The sequence below is a fragment of the Triturus cristatus genome, chromosome 11, assembly GCF_964204655.1.
Source record: "Triturus cristatus chromosome 11, aTriCri1.1, whole genome shotgun sequence".
Lineage (NCBI taxonomy): Eukaryota > Metazoa > Chordata > Amphibia > Caudata > Salamandridae > Triturus > Triturus cristatus.
This window is the reverse complement of record NC_140594.1, coordinates 719,056,154-719,073,201: the sequence shown is the minus strand read 5'-3', so window position 1 is coordinate 719,073,201 and position 17,048 is coordinate 719,056,154. Positions and strand designations below refer to the sequence as shown.

At 41.5% G+C, this 17,048-nt stretch overlaps 1 protein-coding gene across 2 annotated transcripts; it reads left to right on the top strand.

The window, feature by feature from the left end:
- The first annotated feature begins 202 nt into the window (after nucleotides 1–202).
- Nucleotides 203–16,508, top strand: LOC146785373 (uncharacterized). 2 transcript variants are annotated; one of them, XM_085634367.1, is made up of 4 exons: nucleotides 203–434; nucleotides 4,006–4,126; nucleotides 12,327–12,404; nucleotides 15,376–16,508. In XM_085634367.1, exons 1-4 carry the CDS (start codon nucleotides 413–415, stop codon nucleotides 15,410–15,412), a joined length of 258 nt encoding a protein of 85 aa, XP_085490493.1. In that variant the 5' UTR covers nucleotides 203–412; the 3' UTR covers nucleotides 15,413–16,508. The 2 variants fall into 2 exon arrangements, with proteins under 2 accessions (XP_085490493.1, XP_085490494.1); XM_085634368.1 differs by having other exon boundaries at nucleotides 231–574.
- Nucleotides 16,509–17,048: the final 540 nt, after the last annotated feature.

Genomic DNA, 17,048 nt, shown 5'->3' with positions numbered 1-17,048 from the left:
GCACCAGTTACATTACAGACGGACACATTCATTTCTAGGTACTGGGAAATTAAGCAATTAACCCAGAATCACATGACGTTTGAGCCTTCAGCCAGACACGATCCCGTTTTCCCAGCTTCAAAGTCTGCCGCTCTAATCGTTGAACCACACCGCGTCTTTACCTTGCACGTCTATATATAACATCACTCTGTCCATTACAGTTGCTGCTACCGTGTCACACAGTTAACACTCATTTCGGGTGGAAGGGAGAGGAGGTGTGAGCACGCAGGCCGCGATGAGGAAACTGTGCAGCCATTTACTATTTTAAGTCCCGCTTTATGTTTCCATTCCGAGTAGTTTCCTTTGGTGGTGGTCTGTGTGCAACAGGAAGACGTAGTGTGTTTCCACGCCCTGTCACCGAGAGAGGAGGAGTATGTGGTGTGGCCAGCGCACAGGTGAGCTGCTTTATATAGGCTGCCTGCTCCCCTCCCCGCTTTCGAGCTGGGCAGACCCTGGACAATGCTGCTGAACAGGAACACGCTGGGGGTGTGCGCAGTGCTGCTGTTCTGTCTAATGACGGCAATGGCCGACGATTGTAAGTAACTCTATGCGCACTGCTTAATTTGTGCCCGTGTTTGCTGGTTATGGACAATTCTAATGATAAATGGGGGGTATAGGAAAATGGTACTATAATCGCAGGTGTATGTTTTCAGCCCAGAGGGGAAAGGCTATGGCCAGGCTGAAACGTTAAGCAACAAACACTGGCAAAGCCAATGGGTTTGGACTTTTATATCTAAGTGTTTCTACACTGACTAGCGATTGGGGTGTGTCTGTTTTGGGTGGGTGGAAAAAGGAGTCAATTGGTGGATGGATGGGTGAGTGAGAGCATAGATGGATGAATGCGCTGGCTCATTTGTGGCTGTGATCCATCCATGCAGTCATAGTAGGGCAGCCCTGAAGACAGAAACACATTATCATTCTATCTGAATGTATGTATAACTGGTACAGAGGTGAATGAATACTCCAGCGAATTAGATAGTACAGGAAGGAAGGAGTGAGCTTACATGAGTGAATAAGTGCAGCATTGAGTGTATGAGTGCGGGAAAGAATGAGTGGGTGAATGGAAGTGAATGTGCGCAACAGTTAATGAAACCGCCCGGGTTCACGAAAAAAGCCTTGAGCATAAATGAGTAAATTAGTTTTGCAGTAAATGAGTGAGTACTAGGAAGAATGCATTGATGTACAAGATTACATGAGTGTACCAGTGAACAAGTAGCAGGAGAAATAATGCATCAGAATGAGTGAATGAGCGGAGCAGTGAATGAATTAAGGAGTATAAGAATGAATTAGAGTGCAGGAGTAAATTAGTACAGAAAGGAAGAAGTAAAAGGCCGCTGAACGTGTGAGTGTAAAGAAGGGAATGCCTCTAACACCGAATATGTGAGTAGAGGAATATATCAATGCAAAGCGAACGGATTCTTCGGAGTTAGTAGTAGTGCGGGAATGACTACAGCAGGAGGTGAATGCAACAGTGAGTGACAGACTGACTGACAGTGAGTGGCATCAGTGAGTGAGAAACTGACTGACAGTGAGTGCTGGGAACAGTGAGTGAGAGACTGACTGACACAATGAGAGCCGGCAACAGTGCGTGAGAGACTGGCACATTGAGTGCTGGCAGCAGTGAGTGAGATACTGACTGACACTGGGTGCTGGCAGCAGTGAGTGAGAGACTGACACAGTGTGTGCTGGCAGCAGTGAGTTAGAGACTGACTGACAGTGGGCGCTGGCAGCAGTGAGTGAGTAACTGGCAGCAGTGAGCGAGAGACTGACTGACACAGTGAGTGCTGGCAGCAGTGAGTGAAAGACTAACTGACACGGTGCGTGCTGACTGCAGTGAGTGAGAGAATGACTGACACAGTGAGTGCTGGCAGCAGTGAGCGAGAGACTGACTAACAGCGAGTGCTGGCAGCAGTGAATGAGAGACTGACACAGTGAGTGCTGGCAACGGTGAGTGAGAGACTGACTGACACAGTGAGTGCTGGCAGCAGTGAGCGAGAGACTGACTGACACAGTGAGTGCTGGCAGCAGTGAGCGAGAGACTGACTGACACAGTGAGTGCTGGCAGCAGTGAGCGAGAGACTGACTGACACAGTGAGTACTGGCAGCATTGAGCGAGAGACTGACTGACAGTGAGTGCTGGCAGCAGTGAGCGAGAGACTGACTGACACAGTGAGTACTGGCAGCAGTGAGTGTGTGCAGTGGTGAATGTGTGTGAAACGAGCATGTGAAATGATCCTTCTGACAGGCCGTTGCCTGAAGCATAAAATGAAAGCAGATGCAGCAAACAAAAACATTGTGAACAATTGTTCCTCGAGGCGCAGTGCAGATCTAGGAGAGGAAGGGAGGACGGGACTCACTCCTGGAGTTACAACAGTCAATATAAGGGGCCAATATTCACACAGTGCCATTTTAAGAGTGTTTCAGAACAACTGTAAATGTATCATTTTTTTCTAATTACACCCCCGTGATGTCAAGCAATATTGAATTATTTGTTAAACTGTCAGAAACGGAGAACCCCCAAAACAGCCGAAAGTTCAAACTACTTGGTATGAGCCAAACACTACAAAAAAAGATGCCTCAACAAAAGTTAATAAAGCCACTTCCCTATGTGCTTGAATTTAGATTATTTTGCCTTGTAGTAACAGTTTATGCGGAATTTAGGGCCTAAACTGCCGTTCCTTCCAATGTAGAAAAAAGATTGTAAGGGCGATTGTTTAATTGTGCCAATGCACATTTTTAAAATGCCTCGTATGCATATAACACTTGAAATGGTGGCATTAATTCCCAGATATTCAAAATTAAAAATAAATTCTCCTTCACATTTGCCATTCTTGCTGCAACAGTGAAAATCTAAGTGCTGTGCAATGCTTTAAACCGTTCTAGTGGGTCTGTTATTTTACGCCTAAATTCTGTTCCCCTGTCTTGTCCCTACTCTCCTTTACATTTGGGTACCCTAGTCAGGTCAGACATTGGCCCATGGCTCTGCTGAATAAGAGAAATATGAGAAGACAGGAAACAGGGACAGAGAGGTGCAGAGAGTGGTAGAAAGAGAGAGAAGAACATACTGAGAAGGAAAGTGAAGATAAAGTTGAGATGGAGAGATGAATGAGGTAGGGAGTGATGTAAAGGAAAGAGAAAAAGGTGAACTAGCTAGAAAGGTACAGGTAGAAAGAATGATGAATAGGCATGTACAAAGAGAGAAATGCAAGGCTTTAGAATGAGATAGAGAGTTAGAGAGAGCTGCACTTTTTAAAATTAGATTTTCGTTTTTTGAGCTAGAAATTAGTCGAATTTCTCGGAATCTGAAATTGTGGATCATGTGTTATGCACAGTAAATCCCCACTGGTAGAATTGCATAAGTCCAGTGCTCTTTGTTATATTTTACAGTCATACTCGGTGCAATATAGAATGAATGTACATAAAAGCACTATCCTAGAAGGCAGGGCATTATAGGGAAAATTGGCAGGCCCTTAAACTACTGAATAATTAACGGTAGCACAGTCCAAGAGTGAGTAGATCACAATTTTTAAAGGTCAGATGTGGATTTGCCGCATTTGCCACATAATCCATCGTTTGCTGCATAATTTGCAGATTTGAACAAAAAATTGCTTTTAAATCAAAAATATCAGAAGTTACTAAAAAAGCTGAAAATGTGTTGCCTCGCAGTGGAAGGCCTTTTCGATGGTTGAATGGGCACCTCTCAGTACCTCATTGCTGTATTTGAGTGTTAAAGTGATACTAACGAGGTGAAACCTTTTTAAAGGCAGTGTTAACAAGTGAAAAAATGACAAAATAGCGAAGTAAAAGAATCACAAAATGCGCCGCATAATCTGCCTTTTCTTGCCACGTAACTGAGTCCACTCTGCCACACAATTTGGTCTTCTCTGAGCTAGGGGTATCAATCCCGTCTGTTTGGAGTGCACGTGGACAAGGTTACATGGTGATGTGTTCTCTTTCCATTCACAGATCGCAGACCTACTAAAGTGACCACTCGCTGTTGCAAGTCTGTTTCCAAATCCAGGATACCTCATACCATCGCAGACTACAAACGGCAAAGGCAATTGGGGCCTTGTATTGAGGCCTACATGTAAGTATTGGCAATATCACTTAGGAAAAACGATAAACAGTAGTTTGTCCCATTGACTCTGCGATGCAAAAAGTTTTGACTTCATTCCTCCTTTTTTTTATAAAGTTACAAGATGAAACCAATACATGCGTACAATTTTTCACCAATTCTTCATGTTTCCAAAAATATGTCACATACGTGGAATAAAAACACTGCATGAAATGCAGTTTCGGATGTAAATTCAGCTTATCTTATTCGTATCTAGAACTCCTGCTTTAAAACACCTCTTTCACAACGCAACGCTCATACAATTTACCAGGCCTTAAGTCCTGGATTCTACTTTTAATATTCAACCCTCCTTAAAAAAGGCCCCAAGTAGGATTTTTTCACAGTGTCTCCGTCTGTTGAACTCTAGCATCTGTGGTGTACATAGGAGTGTTACCTGCTGTGGACAGCCCACACCTTTGCTGCCACCAGACACCCCCTGGCTCCCTGCTGCTAAAAGTTAACAAGGAAGTTCCTAAAGTCTCACGCGCCTCTCAGAGCTTATCTGATTGGGTCTGGAAATGGGTAGCACATTGCAAGTGCAATATGTCTCGCCTTGCTAAGCCCTTTTCCCCACATATCAGCACTTGGAAAAACCCACTTATCCTATATTTTGGGGAGGTTGGCTAAGTGCGTAGAATAGCATATACTTTACGCTTGGGCACTAGAACTGGGTCCTCTGTTCTATGAGGCAGCTTGAACTTTAATGTATTCACAATGCTTACATTTGTTCCATGGTACCTTCATACCATGGCTGCCCATAATATGCCAGGAATTTCTACCATTAAGTCCCAGCCAGCAGTATGCTACAGTGTCACTGACATGCCGTGGGTGGCCACATGATGTCATGAATCACCACCATAATGCAAAGGCTAGCATTATATAAGGTGTGTGTGCCATACTTGCCCATTTTAAAAATTACCAGGATTGTGCAGGATTGTGCAGGGCATTCCCATGGTATGGCAAGTACGGCTACCCTACTGTCAGAACCATAACAATAAATAAATGCCGTAGATGTCCACTGGATTGTGGGAATTGCCAGCATTGTGCCTATGTGAATATTGGGCCACAGTTGGAGGTCATTGTTCAGTGGGTGTCAGCAAAATGTCAAGAATGACCACAGTACTGCCAGGATTGCCATTATGCCCTGGGCAAGCACCTTGGCGACAAGAATACACAGAATATGTCAAGAAAGTCCACCGGTCTGTCAGACTAGGCATTAGGTCAGAGATAAGCATCATTATACCAGAGAGACATACAAGGAATTACATTCATTAACTCAGGAACATTTTTTACTCTGGGTGGTCAACATTGAATGTATGCTCAAAACTGGCCAATACTTACCACCATTGTGCCAGGGCCAGCATGTTACCAGGCTGAGCAATGGCATCAAAGTTACACACGCCTCATACATGCACACATACCCACAGACAGACATGCACATGTGCACACATGTACACAAGTGCGCACACTCACACTCTGTACCTGCACTATGCACGCACATACACACACACACACACTTTCTTCTTCTTTTTAATTCTATTAATTTTAATGTGATTTCTTTTAGATATACACAGTATTTTGCTTTACCTTCTCTGGCTGTTTATCCAGTTTTAATGAATCAGACATGTATTCATATCTAGTATTGGTGATCCGAGACCTGCTTCATTGTATATAGTTTGCTTAATCAGAATGTTTATAATGAATTTCTATATCATCTATTGATATGTGAATTCAATGTCTTCTTTTATGGTTGTGAAAAACCGTATAAAGAATGTTTGACTGACTGACACACACACACAAACACACACACAGCATCAACATTCATTTTTTAAAGATAGTTTCCTCTGACGGCAGCTGTCCAACATTTCTGCTTCTGTCACTCCTCTCCCACGATTGATGGTTTCTTCTCCTGATAGGCACCACTGAGAGGAACAAGTGAGGGGCGGCAGTGCCCCTGGAGGCCTTTGGAAGGAAGTGAGTGGAAGTGCCAGAGTGCAGGGAGTATGTGGGATTACCTGAGGGTTTGGGGGAAGGGTACAGGAGGGAGTTCTTGCATGGAGGAGGGAGAGAAGCAAGTAGAAGAAGCCAGCCAAAGGAGAGGCAGCATGAGTCTGGGAAAAAAAAGGAAGAGGAACAAGCAAGCAGGTACTTCCTGTTTCAAAGAGACTGTCTCCACTCACCTTCCTGCTCTGGTGCTTCTACTCTGAGACGGAGGCCACCACCCAAAGCAATGCTGTCCAGCCTAGTCAGTAATAGGAAAACAGAACAAAACCTGGCCTTGTAAACTGACCACCAGTTTGCATTTGCTACTACTGGGTATTCTGCAATGCAGGGCCCAGAGCCCACTATGACATGCAATGCCCAGTCTGAAGAAAAGAAGTCAGTAACCCCAACCTACCTTAAAATGGCAAGAAATAGAGCACATTGCCAGGAACAGTCGTTCACCGGCATAACTTCAGACACCCTAATGCTGTTCACCACCCAGATCCGCCCTGTCCCGCAACTGTCCGACCCCTCTTACAAGGCACCATAACTACAAACCACCCATTTTCAAAGGGACAAGGAGTGACATCTGAAAAAAATGCAGATCAGTGCCTAGGGCTGTCTTTCAACTAAGCCCAGAAAAAGAGACTTGAATGATAGAATGAAATTCTGTGGTACTCACCCTAAAACTCACAGATCCCACTTGCGTACAAGAGGCCAGTCCTTCACACTGACACCGTTCACCATATTGCATGTGGACAAGCTTCAAAGAAGAGGGAGCAAGGTTTGAAGCTCCCGCTTCCACTCTGATGCTCACGCTCACAAACTGAAGGCCATTAGCCAAATCTCCACTGTCCAGTTCCGGCCTTTACAGCGGAATGAGAATACCACCTGATCTCTTTTCCTGTGTTCTGCTGCCTCTGTAACATCTCCAACTGGGGAGCCTAGCATCAAAGAGAAGAGGAAATGAGCAGAACAAACAGAGTAAGATTTTCCTCAAAAAAAGGTTTCAGAAATTATAGTAAAATGTGAACCTGAATCTGCTAAAACTTGAACCGTCTTCTATCAATACAAATGTAACTTTCTTGGGGAATGAACATCTCTTCAGCAACACAATTTGATTTCTCTCCGTTCAACTTCTTAACTACTTAATGTTCAGAAAAACTCACAACTAAATTTACTTTGTCACTCATATCATTCTCAATATCTTGATTCACTTTGCCTTTCTACTGACCACTCTCACACACGTTCAAGAAATAAACATGTTTGTTCCATTTAAAGCACTATTTCCCTACAGCTGCATCGTTCTTATTATCACAGATGTAATTCCGTCAAACTACGAGCGAAACATCCCACCTTTTTGGAAGCCCTCAATACAATTGTTTCTTTCTCTTTACCATTTGCATCACCTTTTGCTTGAACTTGCTTGTTTCTAACCAAGCAAACAGACAGTTGTCTGCCCTTAGACCACTTCTTGATAGAGCATGCTGATCATTCCACACCTTTCTCAATATCTATAGTCTCCTTGAGAGTAGATGTCTGTGGCTTGAAACTCATTCTCCAATTTCCTTCAAGTAGCAATGAAGAACTATTTGATTTCTAACATATTGGTTAATAGTACCATCAAATTCACAATTCGAGGCGAAACAGCACAGTACTCTATTTGCTCTCTATATCTAATATAGAATTTGCTTCTTTCCATGAGAATAAGAGATTCTTCAGTAAAGTGTAATTTGAGATGTTCCAAAGCTTCTACAAATTCTTTTAAATTCCCACTGTAGTACCTGGTGAAGGTGTGCATTTTGGCTGATGGTCAAAAACAGTCAGCCAATACCCAATAAACTGAATTAAATCCCATACCCAATAAACTGAATTAAAGCCCATACCTAAAAACTGAATTAAAGCCCTTACCCTATAAACTGAATAAAAGCCCTTACCCTATAAACTGAAAAAGCCCATACCCAATAAACTGAATAAAAGCCCACACCCAAAAAACTGAATAAAAGGCCAAACCCAATAAACTGAATAAAAGCCCTTACCAATAAACTGGATTAAAGACCTTTCTTCCGCTCAACATCAAAACATTTGCGATAAATGGCAAGTATGTAGGTCTCCTATTTCATACTGGCTCCCAACGATTCTTTCGAAACGGGGTGGTTGATAATAGATTTGCATTTTGCTTGGAATACCTACTTGAAGCAAAGAAAAAAAACACAAAATGTAAAAACAAGTGCACTGCCTGGAACAGCTGAACGACTTGAAACACAGGCAACTAGAATGCCGGGGACACCAGAAGGCAAATTTCAGACAACAAAATACAGATACTACATCTCCCTTCATGGAAACATTTGTGCTGTTTGAGATAAAACTTGAATGTAGCCCAGCAACATCTGTCAGAAGTACAGATACAGATTCAGAGCTTGATGGCTTCCAACACTGCACTGGCACCACTGCGCTGTTAACGAAGCACAGCAATTATTTGTAGTACCAAAATGTATACCTGCCAATGATCTGCGAAGGAAATATTCCATGGTGGGGTATACTGTGACTAGCAGAGGAGAGACATACAGGACAGATGCTAGGTACACTGGAGGATGCAGCACATAAAGGGAGGCGTGGACACATCGGTCCAGTACACAGGCACAAAGACGGATTCACACTATCAACAGGAGGGGCAGTCGATGTCCCCCAAAGTCAGGTGCTGGGAGTTCTGGCCATTTCAAAACATATGATGCCCATAGACCTTCAGAACTGCATCCTTGTTGTTGAATTAGAAGATCCTCTACTGATATCCTGAAGTACTGCACCCTTTCTGCTGAATTCAGAGGAACCTTAAGAAATAAATATTCACTTTTGCAGAAGGAGGAGTGTAGTCCCATCAGAATAAACACTATAAGCCTCATTTAGTGTTAAGCCGAAGCTTAAAATAGTCCAAATTCTTCAGGAAACTCTAAATACAAAGGAAACCACCACCCACATTGACTCCACAGTACTGTGCAAATGCTGGAGGAAATCCAGCTGGTGGATTCTACTCTTTATTTAGATTTTCCTCCAGAAATGTGAGGGTTTTCAGTTCATTACAAACTCTAAATGAGACCCATTGTCATTTGCACATGAAAATGGTATTATGTTATTAGCAAATGTATTGTTTTTGTTTATATGTTTGCAAATTGAGAGTGGCAGTATTATTGAGTGCTGGTCTAAATACGGGCATGTAGTGAGGATTAATGAGTGAAGGTTAAAATCTCAGCACGTACCAATGATTACTGAGTGATGGTGTGAATATGAGCATGCACTAGTTTGATGAGTAATGGTATAAATATACCCATTCTGCCAAGTCTTCAAAGTAATGATGCAAATATGGATTGACAGGTAGATAGCACGGACTTAAACAAATATTCAAGATGAATAATTAGCGTTGAAAATCTGAACATGCACTAAGTATAAATGTGTAACAGTGCAAATTTCAACATGTTCAAAGGCTACTGAGTGAAAGGGCAAATCGAAACATGCAGTTAAGATTAATGATTGATTTTGCTGGTCTAAAATCCGGGTTGCAGGGTATTCCAACAGATGACAACGAGGGCAAATTAATTATTTATTTAATTTTCCCTCTGCATCGTCCCTCGAAATACCCCCCAAACCAGCCCCAATGCTGTTACCTGCACCCACCGTAGCTGGCATTAAGAATTACTAAATGATTATGAAAATCTGAATATGCACAATGGTGGTAATTCTTGCATATGGTGAGAATTCATGGCACAGGGATCCCCACTCCTGATTATGTATTCACTAGCACAATAGTAGTAAATCTTGTCTTATTATAGCCATTCTTGGTAGAATTGTGCCCACTGTTGTTGTTATGCTTGCACTGGCATAATGCTGTTAATTGAGTTTTCTTGGCATGCTACTGTCAAGCTCTGTTGCAGTGCTTGCAGGGGCATATTATTGTACTTCTTTGTGTTTTTATAAAACTGTTACTACTGTTGCACTACTGTTGTATGAACCCCCGCCGTTAGAATTGGTATAGCTCTCTTTACCCATCCATGCACCCACTCATGAATCCATTCATGCACTCAACAGTTCATCAGTAGTCACTTATCCATTTAATTGTTAATTGCTTATCACATTACCCACTTACTTATTCACACACCAACACACACAAATTCACCAACGAATGAAGAACCACTCACGTTTAAATAGCTCGACTTAGTGGCACTGCCAGTGCTTGTACATTTGTGTTTATTTCAGTATTTATGTATTCAGGTGGTATTTGTGTAGCACAGATTTGTTTGCTATCTGATCATTTCTCTACAGGCAGTTCTACTTGTTTGCTGACCATTGCTCTCCAGTGTACCTATGCTGGCTGTCAATCTGCAACAGACTAGACAATAGCTGCTCTCATTGTCTTATCTGCAGTGGACCTATGCATCTCAGATGATGCTTCGTATCGCTTGAAGGATGCTATGTTCCTATAAACCCTAATGAAATATGGTTTTTTTTCAAGTGTGTGTAGCGCAAATCACGGAGCGGTTTTCACTCGTATGTTCTCACTAAGGAGCATATCACCAACAACCGGCGATAATTATCGCTAAGCGCACTTAACGCTAGGATTATTATCGCCGGCTATCGCTGGTTTCTATCGCTGAGATAGTGCGCTATCAGCGATGCTTATCTCAAAAGCGATAGAAATACCAGCGATAGGTACATATTGTGCGATTATCACTGGAAATCCAGCTATAATCGTACAACGATCGGCGAAACGTTGGTGATAGGGGAGGTCAGACGTAACCATTATATCCACGTTCCATTGGATATAATGGCTAAGTCAGATTAAAAGCAGGGGTAAGAAAAGTAGTGTTAAGCGCGGTTAGCGCTACTTTTCTTATCGCCATGCCAGTTAGCGGGAGGTTTGATAATAGGCGAAATGTCGCTTAGCGACATTTCTCCCGTTATTTGGGGGAGGAATGCCCACTTTGCATCTAATTAGAGATGCACAAATGGGCGTTCAGGGAAAATGCATGGAAACACGCGCTAACGTGTCCATGCTGATAGGGCGTTAAGATTATCGCCGCTTTAGCGGCAAAAAGTGCGGCGATAATGCCCTTGATGATATGCCCCAAAGTTCTTGTAGGTGTCGGATCATAGACCCTGTTGACCGTGGTCATATTGCCAATGTAGTTTACTCGTAACATTCACACTAATGACACGTGAATAATGTAGCGTGACAGAAGTCACAAGTTTCTCATTATGCTTTCTCATCATGTTTAGGATGACATGTACAATTTCCAGGTTTATAACGGGCTCTTATTTCATTTCGTTTGTAGAGACCCCTGAGGAAGGGTCATTCTAGACCCGAAATGCATTGGGTTTGACGAGCTACTGGATTGCAATATATTACACAAAGAAGGATATATTTTGAATGATGAAGACATTTAGATTCATGGTTTGAGTTGATGAAATGGATTCAAAGTGTTCTTTTTGGGGTCAGAAAGTCACATATAATCAGAAGAGAAACTAATTTGTTTCAAGTTGAAGTGCACCCATCAGCCGGGAATTGGGTCCAAAGACCTGGCGCGTTTGACAATTGATGTATGTTAGCACTGACAGACCCAGTGCTAGTGATGGTGTAGCACACCAAAAAGTTTTGTTACAGAAATTCTGCAAAAAAAAGAATTATAAGAGTGCGCGGCGATACATATACTGTCCAGTGCAAATAGAAACATAATGCTGCAGAGAGTCAAAAAGCAAAGATACAGGCAAAAAGGATTTAAGGGGTAGCTGATTTTTGAGAACGGAAGTGGACTGTTACTTTGTCATGAAGTAGTGTCCTTTAGAGAGGGGTGTCTTCAACGCTCGCCTAACTTTGAGCAGGGTTCGGGCAGTCGTGATAGAAACAGGGGTGCTGTTCCAGACTGTGAGAGCTCAGATGGCCTCTGGGCTTGTGTTTTCTTTATTCTCTTCTTTGTCTTCAGTCTTATGCTGCCTTGACTGCGACAATTAAGCCACCGGCTTGTTTTTATCATTGTTATCAATGACACATGGCAACCTACCAAGCTAAGATGAGGGACATTTGTGTTTGTATGAATATTGTTATGTAAAACATGCTCCATAAAACATTTTTGAAATATTGAACCTGTAAAGTGTGTTTCCTTGAAATATTGAACCTGTAAAATGTGTTTCCTTGTAGATTTATCACAGAAAGAAATGGAGCCTTCTGCACACATACAAAAGCCCCTTGGGCTGAAAGGGCCATTCAAAATCTCAAGTAAGTGACGCAAGAAAAGGCGAGGAAGCAACATATGAGAAAGAACTGTGGGGCAGAGAAAGAATAAACTGGAGGGCATAAGGTGCGAAGCGGAATAGGGAGAGGTGGTGATAAATGATGAGGGGTAATATCTAGATGAGTCACTAAACAGCATAAGACGAATCAAGAGAACTTTTGGAGACAGGGTGTGATTTGCTGTGAGATCTGAGAGGAGTGGACTTTGCACTAACTGAAAATTATTCTTTCCATTCACGTGTTGCTTTAAGACAGGTTTTTTAAAAACATGTTTCCTGAAATGTGACTTGAAACAGAAATGAAAAGATAAAAAACGACAAAGAAATATGAAAAGAAGTGAAAGGGAAGAAACAGAAAAAATAAAATAGAAGCAAAATTAAAATACAAGGAAACAACTTGCAATCAAAATGTTTTGCAAGTTTTTGAGCGCAAGAAAAGAACTCACTTGCGTAGCAGCCTAATTTCTCCTTTTTGACTGCTGAAGCGCTACATTTCTCAGTGATTGGTAACCATCTGGATTATTTTTTAAGGCCCTTGTAATGGCCGGAGGACCTCTCTTAGATAACCATAGCCCTAACATCATTAAAAGAAAATGCTGCTCCTTAGAGGCTAATGAAATTCCCACACCCAGTGGTTTGTGCTCACAATCCACTGAGTGGATTCACTTTAAAACGCCTGAAATGATTTGAACACTAGAAAGTTAGACAATTCAGCCGGATTTATTATTAGCTGAAGTCTGTAGTGCAGAGGAGGGCTTCTAAGGTGTCTGCGATGGAGTATCATGATGGGCTTTTCTAGACCTCAACAGAATCAAGTGCCTGTTTTAGGTGCCTGAGGGCAGGAGCTGAATTTATTTAACCCAATCTTTCTCCGAGTATGTCCCTGATCACGAGTTTAGGTGTTATCGCACATGATGAATAACAATACCACAGGGTAGATTATTTATCAAGTGCGATAAATAACACCTATTGCATTGTTGTTGGGGAATAACTTGCAGATTTTGGTGTTTAATGTACCAAAATCCATCACATGATAATAACGTATGATGTTCACCCTTTACATTTCGGTAGCTTTGACCTGCTGAAATGTAACGAATGTGGGGTTATTCAAGGCTTCTGATAATTATTGGATGCGTTAAATAAAACCAAACTTGTAATTCTGTCCCGTACGTACACAAGGGTTTACACGGCGCACGGAATTTAACGAGCCACTCATGATTAGGTCCTTAGGGCCAGATGTATCAAAGGGTTTTATCCATTCTGTGTCTATGGGAAAATGTGTTCGTACATAAGGACCTTAGTGCGTTGTCTCCAGACAGCACAACTCAGAAAGCGGCAAACCTTGCTCACTGTTTTTGAGCTGTACCATCTGAAGCGAAAGAACCCACTACAATAAAAAGTTTTGGGTGGTGAAAGAACATTGGGGGAGCATGCCGCGGTCATTAAGTTTTCTTTCTGCTTCCTTCATGCCCATAGTTGCCTCTCGTACAGTGGACAATGTACCGCACAAACCGGTTTTAATTTCTAAATGTTTACTAACGAGGGAAGTTGTTGAACTTCAATTCTTAGAACGGTTGCAAACCATGAAAACATCTTCTTGTGTGTTTCATGTAGGGGGGAATGCCCCTTTGTCTCGCCCTTTCCATGCTCTGGATCATGGGCATTTGCGATTCACAGTATCACTTAGGTATATTGCGTTTTACTTTAACACCCTTTCAAGGACTGTCAAATTGATTTGATACGTTGAACTTTTCATCTCCACCATTTTCTCAAGTAAGGATCTGACAGTAATCAATATCAGATCGATGTCAGATGTAGTATTCAAATGTTTGTGTCTGTGTGCACGATTTGGCAAGACATTCCCTTGTACTTCTTCTGGCCCTGCCTGCCTGATATTAAATAGCTGAGTCCCAATTTGTAATTCATTTTGGATTTTATTCCATAATAGGGGATTTCATTTTGTAAAATCGCTTTTCTTCATTCTCTTATTCATATGTCCTTGGGAAAATGCCTGTTTGAGATATTTCTAGCTCTGAGATCTTGGCTTCTTAGCTCCATTTCTGTGCCATTCAGCTGTTCACAAGATACTTTATCACCTCTAGTTGTAGCAGTAATTTTTTATATCATACATAGCCTTGAAGACTTTTTGATATGCAAGCACTTGAAAAAATAAATACAATTGCTGACTGGTTGAGGGTCATATGACTCTTGCTCTTTGTCACAATGACACCTGGATTAGAGTTGTAATATTCAACTTAACTACAACGTATGTATTTTCTTGAGGTGCTGGGTAAACCTCAATTGTGCAGTGATCCTGGGGTGATTAAAAAGACAGATGTAGCCTGGTTCAAGTCGGCCTTCATGGCACATAGAAAGGGGGAAAGGGATAAAGGTGTTTTGATTAAAAGTAAATGCATCCATCATGGGATGGTGTCCTCCCCAAGTAAACTAGAACTGTATCTTACGATAGACATGCAAGTTTTGCTCAGAAGATTTTTAACATACTTTCTGTTAAACATGTTTCCTTACTCTTAGAGGGTGGCATAGACCCTCTGATTCCCCAAACTGTTCATGTGATATGGGTGCTGCACTAGACACTTTGCATATAACTCTTATCTGTCCAAGGTGGGCAAGTTTACAACACAAGTATATCCGTCCCCTTCTTTTACCCTTGAATTTTAGGCAAGCTAAGCCAGCATTATTATATTTGCAGTTTTTAAAGTATCTTAATGTATGTTATCATATTACATGTTTCTTAGCTGGTGTGTATCATGCTAATTTATGTTTATTAAAATGAAATGTCTTTTTTTAATTAAATCTGTACTTTTATAATGTATTTTGTGAACTCAAATAAAGTTTTAGTTGAATTATGTATTTCCTAAATTGATATAATGACCAGCACCATTCCTTTGTACTGAGGCACACCATTTCTAATATTTGCTATATTTTCCCTATAGGAACAGCAAACAGAAAAGAAATGGGCGAAGAAGATGATCTGCTTGTGTAAAGAATATTTCTTCAAAGAACTGTGACTTTTCTGTTCTTAACCAGTCACACCCTGATATTTGTGCTGTCAGTGATGGTTTCAGGATGACTAGCTACTGACTTTTTCTATCATTTTAAAGCAACTTGAACTTTTCCTAACTTTATGTGCAATTTCAAAATGTTCCTTGGTGTTTAAGCATTTGAGTCTTTTCCCAAATTTTGCACATTATTTTGCACTTAAATGAAAGCCTACAAGGAAATTCATATCAGCACATCAGTGATAAATTCAAACATTTATTAATGTGATACATACACCTTTGGCATCCAATAAAAGATAGCAGGACATGTTCAATTTTGGATTTGTACTGAAAGGATAAACAAGAGAGGCTTGGGTCCTGTCACTACCCGGCCTGGACCACTCAAATATTGTGCAACAAAACGTTGACCGGAGAGGTTATTACTGATACCTCATATATGAGCTTAAACCAACAATTCTAAGTTCATGTGATTTATTTCACATCACTTGTGACTTATTTCATGCACATGTGAATTAAAACATTCATTAATGTCATAAGATGGATAACACCTCATTTAGTATGCCATGCTTATGGAAACATAACACAATTCAACATTACAACAAAAACACATAAATGATAAACATGTTAAAAAAACATGAACACCAATACAATTATAAATGTCCTACAAGTGTCCTGCAAACAACCAGTCCATATTTGACACATAGATCACAGGCGGACCATTGACCGTTCCAGCTGTCTTGCCTGTGTATGGGGAAAAGGGCTACACAGTTGTGATGAGGGTTGTCTGCCCACTGGGAAAGAAATTTCTTTTGACCAGTCCCCATCCAGCACACCAAAAGCTCATTCGCCTTTGCCCGGAAGTCAACGCGTTTCAAACCCTGAATGGTTCTAGGGTTCTCCTCAGGACTCAGACTGGAGATCAGTGACTGTTGTTGTGGATGCCCAGACGCTTGTGTGTTGTAGCGCCAGTGGTGAACCTGTTCTTTATTTAACAGAAGCTTACTACGTGTTTCTGGGATTGTATACAGTGTCCATGGCATCATACCAATAAAGGGCTGCACTCAGAAGGAAGTTGTCGAGTGTTCTATTTTCAGAATTTCCCTTCTGTTGTCAGAAAAGAGGTTTCCTTCCGAGTGCCGGCGTCTTCCTCAACCACTTTGTAGTGGCAAGTGGTTGAGGAAGACGCCGGCACTCTCTACATAAAATAAAAATCTGTCATCTGCATGTTACACGATGTGCTTTGCAGGAGACACATTAACCTGCTATGCTACTTTGATTCAAATCTGGGACTTCACAAAACACAGATCTCTCCAACAAACACATTAACCTCCAGAGTTATACCACCATTATTTTTATTCCTGGAGATTTATTGGGCTTTCTGTAGCACATGCCTTAGCCCATAAAATATTTTAAAATGAAGAATGTTAAACTAATTAAGCAGAACAGAACTACTGCCATGCTTTTCCTTGTTCCCAATTTCTTTGTGACAGGGTTTAAGAAAATAAATATTTTAGTTGAGGCCCAGATTTTGCATCGGGATTGCGCCACTTTTTTAGCACAACCCAACGCCAAATTTCATTTGTCAAATCTCAAAATGTGCTTAAATG

Excerpts from the sequence above, each read along its gene's own strand:
- LOC146785373 (XM_085634368.1), top strand. The coding sequence starts at position 499 with ATGCTGCTGAACAGGAACACGCTGGGGGTGTGCGCAGTGCTGCTGTTC. Across the intron at positions 4,127-12,326 it reads CCTTGTATTGAGGCCTACAT|ATTTATCACAGAAAGAAATG; the intron begins GTAAGTATTGGC and ends GTTTCCTTGTAG. Across the intron at positions 12,405-15,375 it reads AGGGCCATTCAAAATCTCAA|GAACAGCAAACAGAAAAGAA; the intron begins GTAAGTGACGCA and ends TTTTCCCTATAG.